The sequence below is a fragment of the Drosophila santomea genome, chromosome 2L (assembly GCF_016746245.2).
Source record: "Drosophila santomea strain STO CAGO 1482 chromosome 2L, Prin_Dsan_1.1, whole genome shotgun sequence".
In the NCBI taxonomy this organism is placed as follows: Eukaryota; Metazoa; Arthropoda; class Insecta; order Diptera; family Drosophilidae; genus Drosophila; species Drosophila santomea.
Window position 1 is genome coordinate 8,778,523 of NC_053016.2, and position 19,636 is coordinate 8,798,158.

At 44.7% G+C, this 19,636-nt stretch overlaps 10 protein-coding genes and 1 non-coding gene across 14 annotated transcripts; 5 read left to right on the top strand and 6 right to left on the bottom strand.

Annotated features, from left to right (window-relative positions):
* Positions 1-105: 105 nt before the first annotated feature.
* On the bottom strand, positions 106-203 carry LOC120444178. The gene has a single exon (XR_005615644.1). It is a non-coding gene; the product is annotated as a U6atac minor spliceosomal RNA (small nuclear RNA).
* On the top strand, positions 136-1,189 carry LOC120452687. Its single transcript, XM_039637041.2, has 2 exons — positions 136-578; positions 635-1,189. The coding sequence occupies exons 1-2, from the start codon at positions 572-574 to the stop codon at positions 1,084-1,086; spliced, it is 459 nt and encodes a 152-aa protein (XP_039492975.1). The 5' UTR covers positions 136-571; the 3' UTR covers positions 1,087-1,189.
* LOC120452665 (proton-coupled amino acid transporter-like protein CG1139) lies at positions 1,112-5,412 on the bottom strand. Of its 4 annotated transcripts, XM_039637029.2 has the most exons (7): positions 5,324-5,411; positions 4,965-5,160; positions 4,754-4,866; positions 3,529-3,697; positions 2,523-3,429; positions 2,080-2,252; positions 1,112-2,020 (listed from the first exon to the last, which is right to left on the bottom strand). In XM_039637029.2, exons 4-7 carry the CDS (start codon positions 3,665-3,667, stop codon positions 1,776-1,778), a joined length of 1,464 nt encoding a protein of 487 aa, XP_039492963.1. In that variant the 5' UTR covers positions 3,668-3,697; positions 4,754-4,866; positions 4,965-5,160; positions 5,324-5,411; the 3' UTR covers positions 1,112-1,775. The 4 variants fall into 4 exon arrangements, with proteins under 4 accessions (XP_039492963.1, XP_039492956.1, XP_039492947.1 ...); XM_039637022.1 differs by lacking the exon at positions 4,754-4,866 and having other exon boundaries at positions 2,523-3,417; positions 5,324-5,412; XM_039637013.1 differs by lacking the exon at positions 4,754-4,866 and having other exon boundaries at positions 2,523-3,420; positions 5,324-5,412.
* Positions 5,413-5,737: 325 nt separating this feature from the next.
* LOC120443787 (dolichyl-diphosphooligosaccharide--protein glycosyltransferase subunit DAD1) lies at positions 5,738-6,254 on the top strand. The gene has a single exon (XM_039623116.2). It carries the CDS (start codon positions 5,862-5,864, stop codon positions 6,198-6,200), a length of 339 nt encoding a protein of 112 aa, XP_039479050.1. The 5' UTR covers positions 5,738-5,861; the 3' UTR covers positions 6,201-6,254.
* Positions 6,211-7,020, bottom strand: LOC120443786. The gene is made up of 2 exons (XM_039623115.2): positions 6,604-7,020; positions 6,211-6,538 (listed from the first exon to the last, which is right to left on the bottom strand). The coding sequence occupies exons 1-2, from the start codon at positions 6,922-6,924 to the stop codon at positions 6,251-6,253; spliced, it is 609 nt and encodes a 202-aa protein (XP_039479049.1). The 5' UTR covers positions 6,925-7,020; the 3' UTR covers positions 6,211-6,250.
* A 172-nt stretch (positions 7,021-7,192) lies between these two features.
* LOC120443785 lies at positions 7,193-8,100 on the top strand. Its single transcript, XM_039623114.2, has 2 exons — positions 7,193-7,411; positions 7,477-8,100. The coding sequence occupies exons 1-2, from the start codon at positions 7,293-7,295 to the stop codon at positions 8,027-8,029; spliced, it is 672 nt and encodes a 223-aa protein (XP_039479048.1). The 5' UTR covers positions 7,193-7,292; the 3' UTR covers positions 8,030-8,100.
* Positions 8,101-8,234: 134 nt separating this feature from the next.
* On the top strand, positions 8,235-11,823 carry LOC120443781 (alanine--tRNA ligase, cytoplasmic). The gene is made up of 3 exons (XM_039623109.1): positions 8,235-8,390; positions 8,632-9,636; positions 9,761-11,823. The coding sequence occupies exons 2-3, from the start codon at positions 8,642-8,644 to the stop codon at positions 11,664-11,666; spliced, it is 2,901 nt and encodes a 966-aa protein (XP_039479043.1). The 5' UTR covers positions 8,235-8,390; positions 8,632-8,641; the 3' UTR covers positions 11,667-11,823.
* A 57-nt stretch (positions 11,824-11,880) lies between these two features.
* On the bottom strand, positions 11,881-13,077 carry LOC120443784 (haloacid dehalogenase-like hydrolase domain-containing protein 2). The gene is made up of 4 exons (XM_039623113.1): positions 12,924-13,077; positions 12,568-12,864; positions 12,296-12,512; positions 11,881-12,242 (listed from the first exon to the last, which is right to left on the bottom strand). Exons 1-4 carry the CDS (start codon positions 13,058-13,060, stop codon positions 12,078-12,080), a joined length of 816 nt encoding a protein of 271 aa, XP_039479047.1. The 5' UTR covers positions 13,061-13,077; the 3' UTR covers positions 11,881-12,077.
* A 76-nt stretch (positions 13,078-13,153) lies between these two features.
* LOC120443782 (mitochondrial ribosome-associated GTPase 2) lies at positions 13,154-14,583 on the top strand. Its single transcript, XM_039623111.2, has 2 exons — positions 13,154-13,458; positions 13,525-14,583. Exons 1-2 carry the CDS (start codon positions 13,291-13,293, stop codon positions 14,533-14,535), a joined length of 1,179 nt encoding a protein of 392 aa, XP_039479045.1. The 5' UTR covers positions 13,154-13,290; the 3' UTR covers positions 14,536-14,583.
* LOC120443783 (WD repeat-containing protein 82) lies at positions 14,531-15,635 on the bottom strand. Its single transcript, XM_039623112.2, has one exon. The coding sequence runs from the start codon at positions 15,554-15,556 to the stop codon at positions 14,603-14,605; it is 954 nt and encodes a 317-aa protein (XP_039479046.1). The 5' UTR covers positions 15,557-15,635; the 3' UTR covers positions 14,531-14,602.
* A 209-nt stretch (positions 15,636-15,844) lies between these two features.
* Positions 15,845-19,511, bottom strand: LOC120458457 (inactive pancreatic lipase-related protein 1). The gene is made up of 6 exons (XM_039646105.1): positions 19,340-19,511; positions 17,501-17,668; positions 17,374-17,440; positions 16,872-17,279; positions 16,182-16,556; positions 15,845-16,114 (listed from the first exon to the last, which is right to left on the bottom strand). The coding sequence occupies exons 2-6, from the start codon at positions 17,526-17,528 to the stop codon at positions 15,970-15,972; spliced, it is 1,023 nt and encodes a 340-aa protein (XP_039502039.1). The 5' UTR covers positions 17,529-17,668; positions 19,340-19,511; the 3' UTR covers positions 15,845-15,969.
* Between the last annotated feature and the right edge of the window lie 125 nt (positions 19,512-19,636).

Genomic DNA, 19,636 nt, shown 5'->3' on the forward strand with positions numbered 1-19,636 from the left:
TACAGGAACATTTATTCATTAAATCATACACATCAAGGTTTCTTTAAGCACTTTAATATTTGTACGTTACTTATTTTATGTTTTTTCTATTAAATTAAATATTAAAAAAAGTTGTGGACGGCTTTGTCTTGTGCCTAGCCGACCGATTATGTGTTCCATCCTTGTCTAGGGGAGTGCTAACTTGCTCTCCTTTCAAACAACACGTTTGCACCAAATGCCACCCGCTTTTTATACGCTTGCTTCGCGGAAAAAGAACTTGGGAATTTTAAGGGCGCAGTGCACGGAAATTAGTGATATGCAGATAGCAAATTCTACATAGTGTGCATCAATACCTAATAATGACATCTAATTTTGCATAACTTATTTAAAATTTGCCTTTAACATTGACACTGAAATTAATGGGCTGACTGATTTCCCGTTTTGGGTACCTGCAACGTGACATTGGCGATTGACTCCAAATGACCACAAGGGCCACCGATGACCCAGTCATTAACCACACGACCACGTTTAACCACCCAAAATTATTTAATCCATACACGTAGTTCCCGAAAAACATATAAAAAGACTGGACATGAACAGTAAAGTTATCAATCAATCAACAACGATTCCCTCATAAGCTCGTGTATTTTTATAGTCGAAGCCAATATGTGCAGCTACATGAAGTCATCCTGTTCCTTGCTGGTCCTAATCCTGGCACTTGGAGCGGTTTCAGCTCAGCCGGCGAGACTGGCAAAGCAACTACAGAAACAGCAGGCAGCACCGTACCCATCCGCCGAGGAACTGAAGCCAGAGGTGCCATTCGAGGAAGGAGTGCCCGATCAGACTTATGGACCACCGGATCTGACCTACGGACCACCGCCCACCGATGCAGTCGAGCAGCTACCCAGCGATGAGGAGCCGCAAGACTTTACACCCGATCCGGATGCAGAGGAGGTGCAGCCCATCCAGCAGTCTCCCGCTCGCCTGACCAAGCAGATTAGGAGTGGTCCACGATCTCAAGGACTGATTTTGCTATCTTCGAGTCCATTGAGAGTGGCTAATTCCAATGGAATCCCATTTCCAGTGACCATTCAAGCCCTGTGGTAGGAATACTAAAGAACACTCTTGGTACTGATTTTTATAAACGTTATGTTAATTATTGTCTTTGTTACCGGTTGAACTATTAAAGAACATTTGTTGATACACCGAATTGATGTACTTACAAAACTTTATCGGAGGTCCCCATTGAGGGACCAGTACGGTCAGGAGTACGGTATACATATATATATCTATATATATAATTACAAATAATCGAACGATAAAAGTATGCAGATAACGTTAGCTAATTTCGGTTTTTGGGAAAATCTTAGCAGTTGCTTTGGAATGATCTGCCCCGACCTAGACTACATAGTAAAAGCTAAATAATAATTTAGTTAAGAATACTACGTAAAATCACGTTTGGCATTGTGCGGTCTTCGAGTTAACACAGAAATAATATTCAACTAACCAACTGAACAAATGTTGCAAAACTTTCTACTTAAAATGCTAGTTATTGTCTGGTACGATTGCAGCTGGCTGATAATAACAAAAAAATGCAACTAATTTGCCATAAATATAAATTATTCACACTAAAGCACCGCCATTGAACAGATACCACTTGGTAAATGGTAAACAACTAATGGTAAACATATTCGTAGTCTGAGAGTAACTACATAAAGCCTTCGTCATAAATTCGCACACATTTGTAACCAGAACTAGCCAGGTTCTGTTTTTTGTTTTGCTCATTTCGATTGCACTCAGTGGGTTGTGTCGTTCAGGATTTGAGCTAAGCTGGCCCAGGTGCCAAAAACGAAGCCACCGAGTCCAAAGATCAGGATAAGAACGTCCTTCCATAGCATCCAATTGAAGCGTCCATAGCCAACGTTGTAGAATGTAATAACTTCAATTATGGGTGGAGCAATAAGGGCCAAAGCTGAGCTGCTGACGGCACCTACCAGCGAGATAATGGAGCCCAGATTGGGAATGCAGGTGGCTAGCAAAACTGTTAAAGAAAATGCGATGAAGATTGTGACATTTTGAATATGTACTATCTATACGTACAGGTAAAAGTGACCAGAACGACTCGCAACACAGTGGCCGACAGATCCTTGGCCCTCGTTGCATCGAAATGACTTCGCACAAAGGGCTCCACGATGTTTACAGGCACATAGAACTGAAGCGTATACGAGAGGAAGATGGCCACCGCCATTGAAATCCGCACCAACTGGGACAATCTAAATCGGTGAAAAAGAGGGCAATTAGAGAAGTTACTCTTACGAGTCAAAAATTCTAATGAATGCAGTCTGCAATTAACAAACAATTGTCTAATTTTACATGTCATTAATTAAGTTCATATGTTTTAGCTAAGCTATATTATCGGATCTGTCAATATGTGGAACAACGCTATTCCAAATAGCCAGAATAGATTAGATCAATGTGAAGAATATTAAATCCCTCTTTCATACAACTAAAACCGATTAGCAATGGAAAGTTTATTGACTTACGTATCGCCCTGTGGAAGATTTAGGGTAATGCTGCCCACCACGTGTTCGCCGTACTTCAGGTAGCCGAAAAATCCGACTGCTGTGTACAAGCAGGCCACGATCACCATGCCCGTGTTGAGGACACCTGTGGTGCCGCCAAAGTCCTCGGGGGTGCGCATGTTGTTCTCCAACGGCAGGACAACACCAATTCCCTCAAACGCGTAGATGGCGGTTCCGAAGTACAAAGGTAATGTGGCCCAAGTGGCCACCGGCTTGACCGTGTGCACATCCGGTAGATCCACCAGCATGTACGAGAAGGTAATGGCCAGTCCGGCAACTGTGAGCAGGGCGGCGACCAGCGAAACTGGCGTCAAATACTTTAGATTGCGTACCAGATTCAACAAAATCATGGGTCCAAGCATTATAAGCAGGTAAATCTGCACAGGCATCTTGTAGTAGTGATCCATAACGTCCTTAATATTCAACGCCACAAAGAGGAAGTAGACGCAGCAGAACCCAATTTGCGTGATAAACAAGAACGTGGTAACGATCCGTCGAGCCAACATGGAGTATCGCCTTAGACCCAGAGGTCCTGACTCAAAACTGCAGTATGCCACCTCCGAGAAGTCTAAGGATGGCTGCTGGAATCTCCGGCACAGCTCGTGGGAGCAGTTGACCAGCATGTGCATGCAGTGGGTGCAGATAGCTCCCATGATCATGGTGCCAAAAAGTCCCACATAAAGTCCGGCGTTCTTGAAGGCATCCGGCATTGCCAGAATGCCCGTGCCAATGTTGCCCTTCAGCAGATGAACCAGGGTGTCGAAGTTGGACGTCGGATGCTCCAAGTCGCGATGGTGGGTGGGGTTGTAAGTGGCCTTATCCGTCGATCCAATTTCATCATCACCCGATCCAGAGGCTGCTGCGTGCACTCACGGGGAAAAAGCGAAAGAATTATAAGTTTCTTGTCGCAATAATATTTAAGTTTACTTAAGTAAACTAAAGATTTTTGACCTGCGGACAAACTCACCTGCTAAGCTGTCCTCGCTGTGCACGTTGACAAGGGTGTTGTCCGGCGGAGAGCTGCGCACAGGTCGTGCCGCCGATCCTCGACTGCCCTCGTAGTCAGAGGCATCGCTGTTGAAGAGCAACGGCTGGCGTTCCGTCATCTTTTTCTTGCGCGGCGCACCCTCAGGAATCTGGAAACAGTGGTAGGTAAATAACTAAGAGTGTTGGACTATATGATGCGTCCTCCCCGGCTGCACGAAACGCACTGAAAGTGCAACTTGAGACGCCCGCTTTTCGACTCGGAAATTTTCCGCTGACTCAGTTTTCCACGCTTATAACAATAGGAGGTGCAGATAGTGCGTCGCATAATGGACAGTAAACGCGTGCCGGGCGGTGTGGAAAATTTCGACCATGCTGATAGTCATAGCTAGCCTTGGACTTGACTCAAAGTACGCTTAATATGATCATTTCATTACTTTGCATATGAGTCTGATTACGGCTGCTTCGGAAGTCGATATCAAATTGGACAGTCCACTAGAGTATAGCTTTAAAGTCGAAAACACCAACAAGTCGCGAATAACAATCCATACGAGCAGATAAGACCCGCATATCTCCTGCGAAGCCAGTGAGCATACCATAAATCACAATTATATAATGTGTATCCAGACGGTGAATCAAATATCCACCCATTATATTCAGATTATTGACTTGAGTCAGCAGACGGAATTACTGCAATATTATGCATTATTTTGATATTTAATACTTCTGAATGGACATTCAGGGCGAGAAAGTTTCCGCAAAAAAGTGTGATATGAAAGTGTTAACAAATACAAAACATAATCAAAGGTTAACATAATATGTTTGTATCATTCTGGCTATATGAAAATTTAGATTACATGCATTCAATAGTATGATTTCCTCATTTTAAGACTAGCTTGAACAAAAAAAATAAATTTCATAATTGAAATGAGCTTGTGCATATACACAAACATTATTTTTTAGAGGACTAACTACTACATGGCCATAGAATGTGTGCTATTTTCTTAGCGAGGAATTAACAGGGCTTATATCGTAAAGTCTACCTAAATCCAGACAAGCAGCCGACTTATGTCTAGAAATCTTTATTTGAGAGCAATAAAGAAAGCAAACAAAGCATTACGAACTTATTTTCGTTTTATCTTGCATCACAGACTTGCACAACAAAGTGCGACATTACAGAGATACATAACTATATTTTTTTCACTTACACTGACTATATCGGAAATAAGATGTATCTCAAACGTGTATCTCGCTTGACTTTACGAAGTTGTAGGAACGCGTCTTTTGGGCAGTTGAAAAAATTATAATGTTGGAACTAAAACTGAAACAAAAACATAATTAACAGATGTTCGATACGAAATCAAAATAAACCAAATTAGCATGCGCAATTTGATGACCAGATGTGTGTGACTGCCCTACCTGTTGAAGGTTGATCAGTGGTGTCAAGTCCTCCATTGATTTTTTCCCGCTTGACACTGGCAATGAAATGGGTGCTCCTGCGAAGGTCACAACGCTGGTTTATCAATGCGCAGAGCCAATCAATTTAAAAAGTTCATTAATTACAGAATTTGGGGTGCGTGGTGGGAGGAGGCTCTGGCAATTATCTATTCCCAGTCTGCGAATCGAACAGAGAAAACATCAGCAATGAATCATGTTGTGTTCATAAAAAAAAAAGAAGTTTGATAAGACGGTGCATCACTGTTGCTCAATTGATAGCGACTATTTATTTTAACGTTGCAACGCACATAATATCCTTTTGTGGTGCTTTAAATACATACGTTAGTAATTTCTTCGAAATCAACACGCAATAACAATCGCCTCTCACCCCAAAACAAGCACTGAAGATGCAAAGCAAAACATAACAATCGAGGTTGATTTTCCGTATCTATCGATTAATTCGCTGATTTGGCGGTACAGTGAAAATTGCTTAGAATTACAAAATGCTTAGAAAAATAAATAATATTTTCAATTTGTATTACTTTGTTCAAATTAGTTTATACTTTTTAACATTTTTCAACATGACAATATTAATACATAGAATCTTTGGCTAATAGAAATACAAACCAATCAAAAAATAATTAATTGTTTACCAATATAAAACAATTATTATTAAATTTTTATTCTTTATTAAAATTTCATATCTTAAGTGTCCACAGTACTTGAGCCTTCACCGATAACGCTTTCAGTATTATTTTCAAATTAAACGAACGGTCCTACTTTTGCGTTCTCTCCCAATTTGTGACGTGTCTGCGGCTAATTTGTAAAAAATCGCCTTTATCCTTTAATTTCCGAACATAAATCACATAAAATAGAAAAATGGTTGAGCTGTCGAGCGTTATTTCCAAGTTCTACAACGACTACGTGCAGAACACGCCCAAGAAACTGAAGCTGGTGGACATCTACCTGGGCTACATTCTGCTCACCGGCATCATCCAGTTTGTTTACTGCTGCCTGGTGGGAACCTTCCCGTTCAATTCCTTTCTATCCGGTTTCATCAGCACCGTCAGCTGTTTCGTCCTGGCAGTGTGCCTACGCCTGCAGGCCAATCCCCAGAACAAGAGCGTGTTTGCCGGTATTTCGCCGGAACGCGGATTCGCCGACTTCATCTTCGCTCATGTGATCCTGCACCTGGTGGTCATGAACTTCATCGGTTAACAAAGCTGTGTACTGTGCGACTCGGATATATTTATAAATAAAATGTAACTCTAATTGTATGTTCTCCTATATGCGCCGAAAAAATCGAACGGTTCTGGTACCCAATCCAAGCGGAGTGTAGGTTCCTTTACTTCCATGACAATGGGATCTACCTTCTCCGCATATTCGGCTAGCTGGGGCTCGTCTTTGGTCTTCCTTGTCTCGGATTCTTTTGATGTCTTGGTCTTTGGGGCATCGGTCTTGTTTTTGTGCGGCACCAGCAGAGAATCGTTGACGTTGAGTGGCACCAGATCCTTGAATACTGCTTTATTTGGCGCGAAGTTCATCTTCTGGGTGACCTTTGGGGTGGTTTCAGCACAGGCTTTTAAAAGACAGTCTACATAATTCAAATCATTAAATTAACCTTTGGTGCGATGGACAACCTAGCTTCTGTATGAAGTTTCGTATCCAACTTAATGTTGGATATGATCTGGACCTCGTTCTGCTTGCGCACGGTGGTATTGTATTGGGGCACGGCTAACTTGTTCGCCGCAAAGTTTCTCCCGGTGGTCATTGCGCCTCCTTTGACCGTCGGACAGCTCGGCGAGCGGATCTCCGCATCAAGCCCGTTGCAGGACTCGACGAGCACATTCGGCGGTGCAGACGGAAGTTGGGACAAAGGAACGCGTCGCGTTGTGGAATTCCTTTGGTTCGCATGGACTCGGTTTCTACGCTTGTGCGGCATTTTAAACAAACCCGCAACAATTACGGTAGTACATTCCAATTCGCCTCTGATATAAAACAGCACGCCACACTGATTCGTCTGTTTTACAGCACTGGTACAGTAACAACTATTTCACAGTCAAACACTGATAAGATATAGTGTTTATTAAAAAGACAATTTATTTTTGACATTTATTACATTTAAACTTGAACAAATGAAATACAAAATGTATTATTTATCATAATATTTTATTGCACTTATTTTTTTTTTCCAATACCCACTGTATTAATCATTTATACGCCGGTTCGGACACTATACAACACTATCCCATAAGCAGCTGTTTTCTTTTTGGTTCGCTGCGAACCAAATATTTTGATATTTAGAAAAAAATGGCATTATCCCGCGCCAAGCCCGGCGAACTGCCCAAGGACGCGGTTGTCATAACAGAGGATCAGGCTCTTAAATACCAATGGAAGATTATAACTGCCTGGGACAAAATCGGCGATGTGTGAGTGCATGAAGCCTTCCAAAGATGCTGCTTACCTAACAATTAATCCAAATATTGTCTTGTAGGTGGTCGTTGCGCTACACGCCAGGAATTCTGAGTGCGTTGGCTGCGGGAACGGGCGCCTATATAAATAATCATTATCGCACAAAGCTGCGACTCGGAGGACATGGTCGCTTGTCCAGTTATCTGCCGATTGTCGCCGTTCCTGCCATATTCACCATGCTGGCGCACAAGTTCTTCATTCAGCGGCCCATTCTACTAAATCCACTGGGCGAGTGCCCGGTGTGCATCCAGGTGCGCAGTGCTGCCTTTCAGACATGTCTGGGCATCGTGTATCCCACGATTCTAGCCCCATTCGCCGCATTTATGTTCGCAACCCGCTGCTACACGTACCGCATTCCCTCGATTACGGAAAGTCCAAGAGAGGTGTTTATGTTGTGGCGAAAATTCACACGCCCCATTGTCCCGGCCTTGGGAACCATAATAGGCCTGCAGGCTTTGCTAACCATGTTCCTCACAGGCCAGGAAGAAAAGCAGAACTTTAAACTTATGCTGCGCATGAGGGAGATCGAGCACCAGCTGGAACAGGAACATTTGCCACAACGAATGGACTTTTAATTGTTGCACATTTTTAACTTAGCTGAAATAGAGGCGCATTTCAGAATTTATTCTAAATGCATTTTGTAATATTTGTGATTTTTTAATGAAGCAAAAGTATGGAAGCACAACATTTTGTTGATACAAAAAAACGACTAACTAGACGGTTCTAAAGTGCAATTAATGTAAATAAAGCATTTGAAATTAATATTTAAATATCAAAAATATAAAAAAAAAACTGTCATTTAGGCTCATTTTGCCATCCCTAAATTAATCGATAACCCACTTAGTTTGCCGCATTGTCTATCGCAAAGGGGCCAATCTAACACGTTGCTGCAGTCGGCTGACGAAATTGTTTGCATTTGCATTTACTGTTCAAAACGTGAGTAATACATAACTTGTTTTGGTTAAGTGCCTGTCCGGGCTATTCATGTATACAACAAAAATCAACAAACGAACGTTTTTCTGATTCAATTTGCTCCCAAATTGTGTAACTTTGTCACGTAGTGTGCAGAGTGCACTTTCACTGCTCCGATTTTTGTTCGTTTCGAGGGGTTAGGGAGCCCCCAATTGTCGCGTGGCAACGTTTTATGTCGAGTACGCTCACCATTTGTCCTTTGCAGAACCAGCAAAATGAAGTTACTCACCGCCAAGGAGGTGCGCAACGCCTATCTGGACTTCTTCAAGGAGCAGAAGCACATCTATGTTCACTCGTCCAGCACGATTCCGCTGGACGATCCCACGCTGCTGTTCGCCAACGCCGGCATGAATCAGTTTAAGCCCATTTTTCTGGGCACCGCCGATCCCAACAGCGAGATGTCCAAGTGGGTGCGCGTGGCCAACACGCAGAAGTGCATTCGTGCCGGTGGCAAGCACAATGATCTGGACGATGTGGGCAAGGATGTCTATCACCACACCTTCTTCGAGATGCTGGGAAACTGGTCTTTCGGTGACTACTTCAAGAAGGAGATCTGCTCCTGGGCCTGGGAGTTCCTCACGCAGCGGCTGGCCCTGCCCAAGGATCGTCTGTATGTGACTTATTTTGGTGGTGACGAGGCCAGCGGTCTGAAGCCCGATCTGGAGTGCAAGCAAATGTGGCTGGACTTGGGCCTGAAGCCGGAGCACATCCTTCCTGGCAACATGAAGGACAACTTCTGGGAGATGGGTGAGACTGGTCCCTGCGGACCATGCTCCGAACTGCACTTTGATCGGATCGGCGGACGCAGCGTCCCGGAGCTGGTCAACATGGACGATCCCGATGTCCTGGAGATCTGGAATCTTGTGTTCATCCAGTACAACCGAGAGTCCGATGGCAGCTTGAAGCAACTGCCCAAGAAGCACATCGATTGCGGCATGGGATTCGAGCGTCTCGTGTCTGTCATTCAGAATAAGCGATCCAACTACGATACCGATCTGTTTGTGCCACTTTTCGATGCCATCCAGGCGGGCACTGGGGCCCCAGCTTACCAGGGTCGTGTGGGTGCCGACGATGTGGATGGCATTGACATGGCCTACCGTGTGCTTGCCGATCACGCACGCACAATCACCATTGCTTTGGCTGATGGCGGCACTCCGGATAACACTGGCCGAGGTTATGTGCTGCGACGCATCCTTCGTCGCGCTGTGCGGTAAGAGAACTTAGAATTACGCCATACATACATTATACCATATTGGTATTTTGAATATTATATGTATAATGGTATCATTATAATGGTATCAGGTCCTGATAATCTTTATATTATTTTCCCACAGCTATGCCACGGAGAAGTTAAATGCCAAACCCGGTTTCTTCGCCACCCTGGTGAACACAGTGGTTGATCTGCTTGGTGATGCCTTCCCAGAGGTGAAAAAAGATCCGCAACATATCATTGATATCATCAACGAAGAAGAGTTGCAGTTCCTTAAAACCTTAACGCGCGGACGCAACTTGCTGAACCGCACTATCGAAAAGTTGGGTAACCAGACTACCATTCCCGGAGATGTTGCTTGGCGGCTGTACGACACTTACGGCTTCCCAGTCGATCTTACCCAGCTTATGGCAGAGGAAAAATCCTTGAAAATCGATATGGATGGCTACGAGGCAGCTAAGCATAATTCATATGTGCTTTCGCAGGGCAAAGGTGCTAGCAAGATCGAGGAGATCAATCTGGATGTGCACGCCATTTCGCAGTTGCAGGAGCAAGGTGTGCCACCAACCAACGACACCTTCAAGTACAAGTACGAGGCTGTGTCTGACGAACGCGACTCCGCCTACAACTACGGTGTGTGCAATAGCAAGATTGTTGCCCTGCGTTTCGAAAACCAGTTTGTGAACGAGATCACCAGCGGACAGAAGGCGGGCATCGTTCTGGACAAGACAAATTTCTATGCCGAGAGCGGTGGTCAAATCTACGATCAAGGTGCTCTGGTTAAAGTCAATGAAGAGGCAAACGAATTCCTTGTGGACCGCGTCTACAACCGCGGAGGCTACATTCTCCACATTGGCGTTGTAGAGGGCACACTAAAGGTGGGTGATGAGTTGGAACTGCACATCGACGTGGAACGTCGCTGGCTGACCATGAAAAACCACTCAGCCACCCATGCCCTCAACCATTGCTTGCTGCAAGTTTTGGGTAAGGACACCGAGCAGAAAGGTTCTTTGGTAGTGCCAGAGAAGCTTCGCTTTGACTTCAACAGCAAGGGAGCAATGACCATCGAGCAGGTGTCTAAGACGGAGCAGCTGACTAAGGAGATGGTATACAAGAATGTGCCGATCTACGCAAAGGAGTCGAAATTGGCCCTGGCCAAGAAGATTCGAGGCCTGCGATCCGTCTTTGACGAAGTTTATCCGGATCCCGTTAGGGTAATCTCCTTTGGAGTATCTGTAGATGAGCTGGAACAGAATCCCGATTCTGAAGCCGGCGAACAAACCTCCGTCGAGTTTTGCGGCGGCACCCATTTGAGACGCTCGGGTCACATCATGGATTTCGTTATCAGCAGCGAAGAGGCCATTGCCAAGGGTATCCGACGCATTGTGGCTCTTACAGGACCCGAAGCACTTAAGGCACTGAAGAAATCTGAAGCTTTTGAACAAGAAATCGTCCGACTCAAAGCCACCATCGATACCGATAAGTCTGGTAAGGACTCCAAGTCGCATGTCAAGGAGATTGTTGAGCTGACTGAACAGATCTCGCATGCCACGATTCCCTACGTGAAAAAGGATGAGATGCGCAACCTGCTGAAGGGCTTGAAGAAAACTCTGGACGACAAGGAACGTGCCCTGCGTGCTGCCGTCTCGGTCACGGTTGTGGAGCGCGCCAAGGCTCTGTGCGAGGCCAATCCCAATGCCACCGTGTTGGTTGAGCAGCTGGAAGCTTTCAACAACACCAAGGCACTGGATGCTGCACTGAAGCAAGTGCGCAGCCAGCTGCCCGACGCTGCCGCCATGTTTTTGTCTGTGGATGCGGACTCCAAGAAGATCTTCTGTCTGAGCTCGGTGCCGAAAAGTGCCGTGGAAAAGGGCCTGAAGGCCAACGAGTGGGTACAGCATGTTTCCGCTACGCTAGGCGGCAAGGGTGGTGGCAAGCCGGAATCCGCCCAGGCATCGGGCACAAACTTCGAGAAGGTGGACGAAATTGTCCAGTTGGCCAGCAAATTCGCTCAGTCGAAACTGTCTTAAAAGCATAACAAATTCGCAAGCGGCAAGACCTTTAATTACTCACAATTTTGATACACAACTATGCTTAATCTTAATCCGTTGATCTGTTTTAAACAGCATTTCAGATGAATTTTTACGGCTATTTATAAAATAAAAGCATTTATACACTTTAATTAAATACTATCTGTGTTTGGCTAAATCTGTAACTCGTTTAAAAATGGTACAGGATAATATGTATAGTTCACACTTTAAAAATGGGTCCTTTATTGTTTTTCACATACTTTATAATCAAAACTGAACTTATTTTGAGCATTTAATTATATCCAAACCTTACTATTATCAGTAAAGTCCTATTAAGTAACTATTTTAAATTAAAAAATCGTCTTTATCTATGTTTTAAACGTGATAAACTAATTTCGAAAACAAATAAGTCTAAGAATGATTTTTCTGTATTATCCAATCGACAGCCTCGGCAAAGTTTTCCACCAACGCTGTTGGCGGCGGCGATGGCTTAACATCTGGCAAATATTTGCCGGTCTTGACCAGAATTCCCTGCATGCCCACGCTCATGGCGCCCACAATATCGTCATTGGCATCCTGGGAACCAGAAATTGGTTAAGTTTTTAAAATGTATTCCTTGCATTACTTACATCTCCAATCATAACGCAGGAGGCTGGATCCAGTCCAGCCAGAGCTCCTTCAAAGAAATAAGGATTGGGCTTGCCAATCACTTTGGCGGTTCGTCCTGTAGCGAATTCCAGACCCTTGACAAAGCACCCTGGACCCAAGGCTAGACCGTCGGCTCGTTTGTAGTACTTACCCTGATGCACAGCCACCAGTTTGTGATTCTTGTTCTCCAACAGAACGCTATTAAAAACATAATCGTTAATTAAGATAATATTATCCTTGTTCGGTTTCTCACTTAAAAGCCTCATTTAGCTGGTCATAGTTGAAGGCCTTGGGTGCAAGACCGATTACAACTGAATCCTTATAGCGCCTTGTGTCCTCCGGAGGAAAGTCCTGTCGTGCATCCTCAGACAGAATGTAGTACGGATTCAGTTTCTCATTTTCCACGTATGACACCGCGGCGCTCAAGGAGCTGTAGATCTCAGAGGGGTCCAGTTGGAAGCCAATCCTGCAGAGCCGTTCGTGAAGAGTGGCCTTTGAATCCTTCGTGGTATTTGTTACGAATTTTACCAGTACTCCTGAATCACGCAATCTTCACGACAATTATGAATGTAATTATTAATATTTGGGTTTTGACTACTGTCATCGCACCTTTTCAATGCCTCCACAGCATTTGGAGTAGGTTCATCTTCCACATGCAAGGTGCCACTGAGATCAATGAGTGCTCCTTTAACAGACATCTTTCTTAACTGTTGAAAGCTTCTCGTTCCCCTCGAGAACAAAAACATAATTTCCAGCTGGTTCGATACCTTTCGATAGACCCCTCGATATGTTTATGTATCAGCAGGTGATTTACCACAGGCGTAGACAGGGGCTTAAATACATTTTAAAATTTTAAACGATTTGTACCTTCTCTAAAAATACATCTAAATATATTTTTTATTATTAGTACTATAATAAATTTCTATTTGATTTCCCTTCATCTTGCGTCCCCTTTAACACAGATGTTTTTCTGACCATGCCCATGCTCACAGCTTCAGCAATGTTATTCTCTACCGGCAAATCTTTTCTAGCGCGGTTTTCATTGGATATATCCAGAAATGTGAAACCTATTGGTCACATAGCCAACTACTGTCAGGTGGCATCTGCGCTGCGTCCAAAGAAGGCGAAGTCGACCCGAAAGGAGGTATGATCTTAAGCTTGCATCGAAATTTACATAACTAATGCCACATTTTTCTGTCCCCTTTTCCAGGCGCAGTACTTCTCCGATGCCAAGAGGATCCGAGCCGTTGGCGGAAAGGGTGGAGACGGGTGTGTTTCCTTCCTCCAGCTATGGTGCAATGAGAGGGCCGGTCCAGATGGCGGAGACGGTGGCCACGGCGGCCATGTGGTCTTCCAGGCTTCAAACGATGTGCGGAATTTTAACCACGTGGGGAGTATTCTAAAAGCCGAAGAAGGAGAGCCGGGCAGCTCCAAGGATTGCCATGGCAAGAACGCCAAGCACTCTGTGATTAAAGTTCCAATCGGGACGGTCATCAGGAATGCCCAAGGTCAAATTGTCGGGGATCTGGGACAGGCGGATCTTATGTTTGTGGCCGCTCGAGGCGGAGCCGGTGGCAAGGGCAACCGCTTCTTTACCACGGACAAGGAAACAAGTCCCAAAGTAAGCGAGTACGGACCTAGGGGTGAAGACCTATCGTACACCTTGGAATTGCGCAGCATGGCGGATGTGGGTCTGATTGGTTATCCCAACGCCGGCAAAAGCACTCTGTTGAATGCCTTGACAAGGGCCAAGCCAAAGGTGGCTCCCTACGCCTTCACCACGCTGCGTCCTCACTTGGGAACCGTTCAGTACGATGACCATGTCCAGCTCACCATTGCCGACCTTCCCGGACTCGTGCCCGATGCTCATCGCAATAAGGGTTTGGGCATACAGTTCCTAAAGCACGCCGAGCGCTGCACCTTGCTGCTGTTCGTATTGGATGCCAGTGCGCCAGAGCCGTGGACGCACTATGAGCAGCTGATGCACGAGCTGCGCCAGTTTGGCGGACGTCTGGCGAGTCGCCCGCAATTGGTGGTGGCCAATAAACTGGACGTCGAAGAGGGCCAAAGCAACTTTGAAGAACTGCAACGTCGACTACAAAATCCCGTGCTCGGCATTAGTGCCAAAATGGGTCACAATCTTGGACAACTCCTGAACAGCATACGAAAAGGATACGACCGTCACAAGGACCAGCCCAAGGAATCCGAGGCCTCTGTTTAAGTTACGTTTGTTTATTATTTATAAATTAAACTTTAATCTTATTAGCTACGCAAGCGGGAATCATTGCCTACAAGCCCTCCTCGGATGTGGGCAGCCAAAAAGCCATGTTGGTGCAGGCGGAGGCCAGCATCATGTACTTCGGATTGAACTGCACACACTGCACCGGTCCCGGGTGGTCCCCATTTAGCACGGACACTTTGTTCCCCGTGTCGGCGTTCCAGATGTGCACACGCCCATCGGTGCTGCCAGAAAAGATAAACTGCGAGTCTGGGCTAAAGCTCGCTTCGATGGCAATGCCCTTGTTGTTTGGATAGCCGGTGAAAGTTTGCAGCGGAGTGCCGTGGAAGGCATCTACCAGCCGGATGACCGATCCATTCGTGCTGATCAGGATGGTTTTGCCGTCACGTGAGAACTTAAGGCCAGTCCAGTCGCATTCCTTCTCCTGATTAAGTTTAAATGTGACGAAGGGACCTTTGTCAAAAGACCGTAGGTCGTACAATTTTATGCTTTCCGAGTTGACGCCGGCGGCGAAGATCAAGCCTTCGGGATCGTAGGCGGCAATGGGGCGTCCAGAGAGATGCATCAGTCCCTGGCAGTTGGGCGAGCGTAGGTCCCACAGCCGAAGCGTCTTGTCCAGAGAGCCGGAGAGAAAAGTGTCCTCCACGGGAGAAATGCAGAGCGAGATTACCTTCTTGGTGTGGCCGGGGAAGTAGCGCAGATATTTGTTGTCGTGCAGGCTGAGATAGCGAATGGTGTCGTCCACCTTGGTGGAGCTGTGGATGGCTGTGTTGTTGGCGTGCGTAAAGTGGATTAAATCCACTCCATACTTCTTCGAGTTCACCGTGCGCGACTGCGTCCCCTTTTCGCAGTCGTAGATCACGATCTGGTCATCTTCGCTGCAGGATATTAGATGCTCGCCGTTGGGCGCAAAATCGATGGCGTTGATTTTGTCCGTGTTCTCCCTGAAGATCTTGGCCACCTTAAAGCTGCGCACCACCGAATCTATTAGTTTTATCTTCATTTTGATCCGTCGAATTTCGTTTTGTTGTCAATATTTTTAGTTGTCGCAAGGCTGTGTTATCGGTAGCATGCGCTTACAACTCGATGAGTTAGTGACCTATCGATATCAAACCTCCGAAATGCTACTGGTTCCGGAAAGTTTTGCAAAACGGAACCAGCAACCAGATTAAAATTTTTTGAAAATGTCCGTTTAATAATTAATAGTAACAGAAACTTGACATATTGACAAAATTGAATATTAAAAATCATTTCAAAGAATGTATAAATACCATACGATAATATAAACCCATTTATTCAACAACAAAATTTAAGTATATTTTTCTCGTAAAGCAAAATGTAGTGTAAGGCGTCATATAAAGAACATTAATTTAGATACATTTCATAATGTACACAGTGCAATTGTAGATGGTCTATTTAATTCGTTTTCTCCGATGGGCAGTCACAGGTGATACTGCGAGTATTTCCCAGCAGATCCTTGGGGTCAACGTAGACAGTGCCCTCCTTGCCTCGAGCAAAAGGTGTATGTCCGTTGGTTTGTAAGTAAAAGTCGCCATGAATTCTGAAAATCACAATTTCAAATGATGAAACTACATTCTGCGATATGCATATAATGCATCGGAACTTACGTCGTGGGACAATGATGACCCATCACCACGGGCGGGCAATTCTCCACTATTTTATTTTGCTTGAAGTCCGACCATTTCTTGGCGGGCACAGCATCGAATCCAATGGGATACCGATCCGACACACTCTCGGCCCAGAACCACCAGCTTCGCCGATGGCTGGACAAATCATTGTCGCTGAGCATCTTGTAGTTCCGCTTGGGACAGCCCGGCTGCAGACTGTATCCTCCATTTGGCCAGAAATCCGCCGTGCCCGTGCTCGTCGGAGCTCCGTACAGCCAGGCGTCCGTGTGTATCACGTCGACGAACTCCGCATCACTGGCAGACAGGTGCGTGCCCGGATAGAAGAGCGGAAATGCGGGATCCAAAGCGGAAATTCTAGAAAACATCATTAGAGAAGTATTAAATCTATTGTTTACCATATAGAAGAACACTAATACATTAAAAACAAAAATCTATAGTATGAATACGTGGGGTTAGGTTTCTTAAAATAAATCTTTTCTGCAATACAAATGTATTGAACTTTGGACTTTTAAATGAATTTTTAAATATTATTTTGACGTCGTCAAATTGCCAGTAACAAGGATGGAAAACGAACCAAGCATGACTAAATAATTTCTAATTAAAAAATCAATAGCCCTAGTTGGCATAAATAATAATTTGTGCAGATAATTTAAATCCCGCCTTTCTCACCTTTTCAGTTTTCTAACTCCCTTGGTGCGTTTAGTAATCTCCCGCCCGAGGACTCCTGCCAGCTGGCCGCCCATCGAGTGACCGACAATGTGGAACTTCTCAATGTCCAGGCCATGGTCAAACATTTTGAGCAGGACCTTGGCCAATTCTGGGCCCAGCTGCTTGAGGTTGGGGAAGGCATCGAACATGTAGTTGCCATCGGCCAGTTCACCCCAGTCCAGGACAATAAGATTGGTATCCTTTCGCTCCAGATAGGCCTCGGCTATGACGTGAATGCTCTCCACATCCGGATCTTCCAAGTAGCCGTGCAAATAGAGCACGGTGTTCTTGCCCAAATCCAAGTGCTCGTCCTCCAAAAGACTCTGGAAATCGGTTAGGTCATAGATATCGCTATCTGCCACCGTGGGTCTGTGGGTAAAAGATAAAACTTAAGGTAAATTCTTGAATATATTTCATTATTGTTTTTAGAAGAAAGGGTAATTTTAGTTCTCTCCGCTCTTACCCATAATATAGTATAAACTTAGCTGTCGTCAGATCCGCCTTGGAGTTCTTAAGTCCGCAGAGCAGCCCTGAGTAATAATAATCGAAATCGTATTAGCGGAATTTTCCATTTTCACACACTTACTTACTGGATTTGTTTTTAATGGCCTTGTGCATGTTTCTGATGACTGTCGGCTATTAGTCCATAAAATGATTGATTACGTGGCCAGTGGGTTGTCCGGATATCCTCTGGTCCCATGCGGTGATTGGCAAAGACTGGGCCGAGTACTCGGTTAGCCGGATTAATGTGGCGTGGCCTAAACCCCATTGAAATTGATAACTCTAATTAAATTTCAATCTTTTTCGGATAAGATAGTCATGGTAAATTCGGCCAAAAAAGCCTTGCGACATGAGCATTGTGAATCACACGAGTGGCACCAACGGCGGCATAGTCTGTGTGGGAGTCCAAGCCTTTGCCTATCCATGCATCATTCATGTGCTCCTACGGTGGAACATCCGATTTCGGGCACTTGAACATTCTAAATCCCCCCTTATTCATCCACTTCTACGGGCTGAACAGGTTTAATCGTTCGCTAATCCTATAATGCACTTGAGGAGTAATTCAATTGTGATTGGATGAAAGCCATAAAAACTTTGTCGCCAGCTAGTCTAGTAATTTCGACAGGTAGCTACGTAGTTGCAAGTCCCAATGCACGATCATTTAAAATTGCAACATAATTGGATTTCCCAACAAGAGAGCAGAATAATTACAAAGTGTTCCCGCTGCAAATTACAAACTTAAAGACCGTCATAACTATCATTGATCCATTTATATGGTGGGCTTAGTATATCTATAGAATTTTGCCATATGCACTTTAATGCATTATGATTCTTTAATACTTTAACTAGCTATTAAAACGCGTTTTATTGCTACTCAAATTAGCTTTTAAGAAGCATTAATCTTTTTATGGCCGGGCCATGTAACTTTGACCTTAGTAGTGAAATTTTTGACAGTTCAACCAGCTACAGTGCCCACTGTCGGTTGCCACAGATTACCTTAACCCCGGGGTCTAAGTGAACAAACTACAGTGCTTAAATATGCAGACTTCAAATTACAGCAATGCCATTCAAGCACACTTGTAAGCTACAGTGCAACGTCCCTAAACTGGAACCGAAGTCAAAGCTAAGCTTGATATATATTTTTGACATATTTTTTGTGGCCAATTTCTTTAAGCAACAACAATAAGTGTATACGTTTCTCAGTCGCAAAATATCTAACTTAGGCAAGTGGGACTGTAGAAATGTTTGTAGATAGATATATGTCGAAATTGAAGACCCCTGACCCTCGTTGCCTACCCAACGCAATCGTAATTTAAGTACCGGCCTTTTTTTTGCCTCGATTTCGCCGTTTGCACTGCGGACATAAGTAAAAAGCACTTCAATTTATATTCCGCTTATCGGGGGTAAATTAGCAGTCATATAATGCTGGTGCATGAGGGGTATGGGGTATCAGTGGATTCGAGGGGATCGGATCGGCGCCAAGTGCTTGGCGGAAGGTAACAAAAAATAACGCTTAGCAAAACGCGCCACTTGGGGAAATCGGACAAAATATTGCAGTACTAATTGTAATAACAGCTCAGCGTTTTTGACATATGCGATTAATTAACGCATACCCTAGAGACTATAAATATTCGTTTACGGATGCGGACACTTGTTGCGTCGACGGCGGCAGGTGGATCGTAGGTCAGTGGTCGGTGAACGGACGCGGAGATTGCGACATCCGTGGGTAAACTGATAATGTTCCGCATTTGGCTGTGTTTGGGCACACAAACACCACAGTTTATTGTATATGCACACATAATTGATTGGTTCCACCCATTTGCCCAATCAAATTTGCATCTAATTCCCCCTGATTGACTCCACACATTCCACGCCGCTTCTGATTCGATTGCGCTCGAGCGGCAGACGAATAATTCAATGGCACTTACGAGTCCACTGGGAATCGGAATCGGAATCGAGAGTTAGGCAAACATTTGCCAACGCGCAGTGGAGCGGCGAAACAAACAAGCGTATCGCCCCGTCGCAAAAATCCAACTGATCTCTCGCTCGAAACTGCTCGCCATCCAATCCAAACAAACAGAAACCCCAACTATCGCCAGGTGTCTGTTTGGCGCCTATCGATATCAGCCTTACTGGCTGTCAAAATTTTTTAACTCTGGAAATTTGAAAATCTGTTTTTCAACACAATGTTATTTATCGACGGCCATACCTCTCCAAAAACAAAA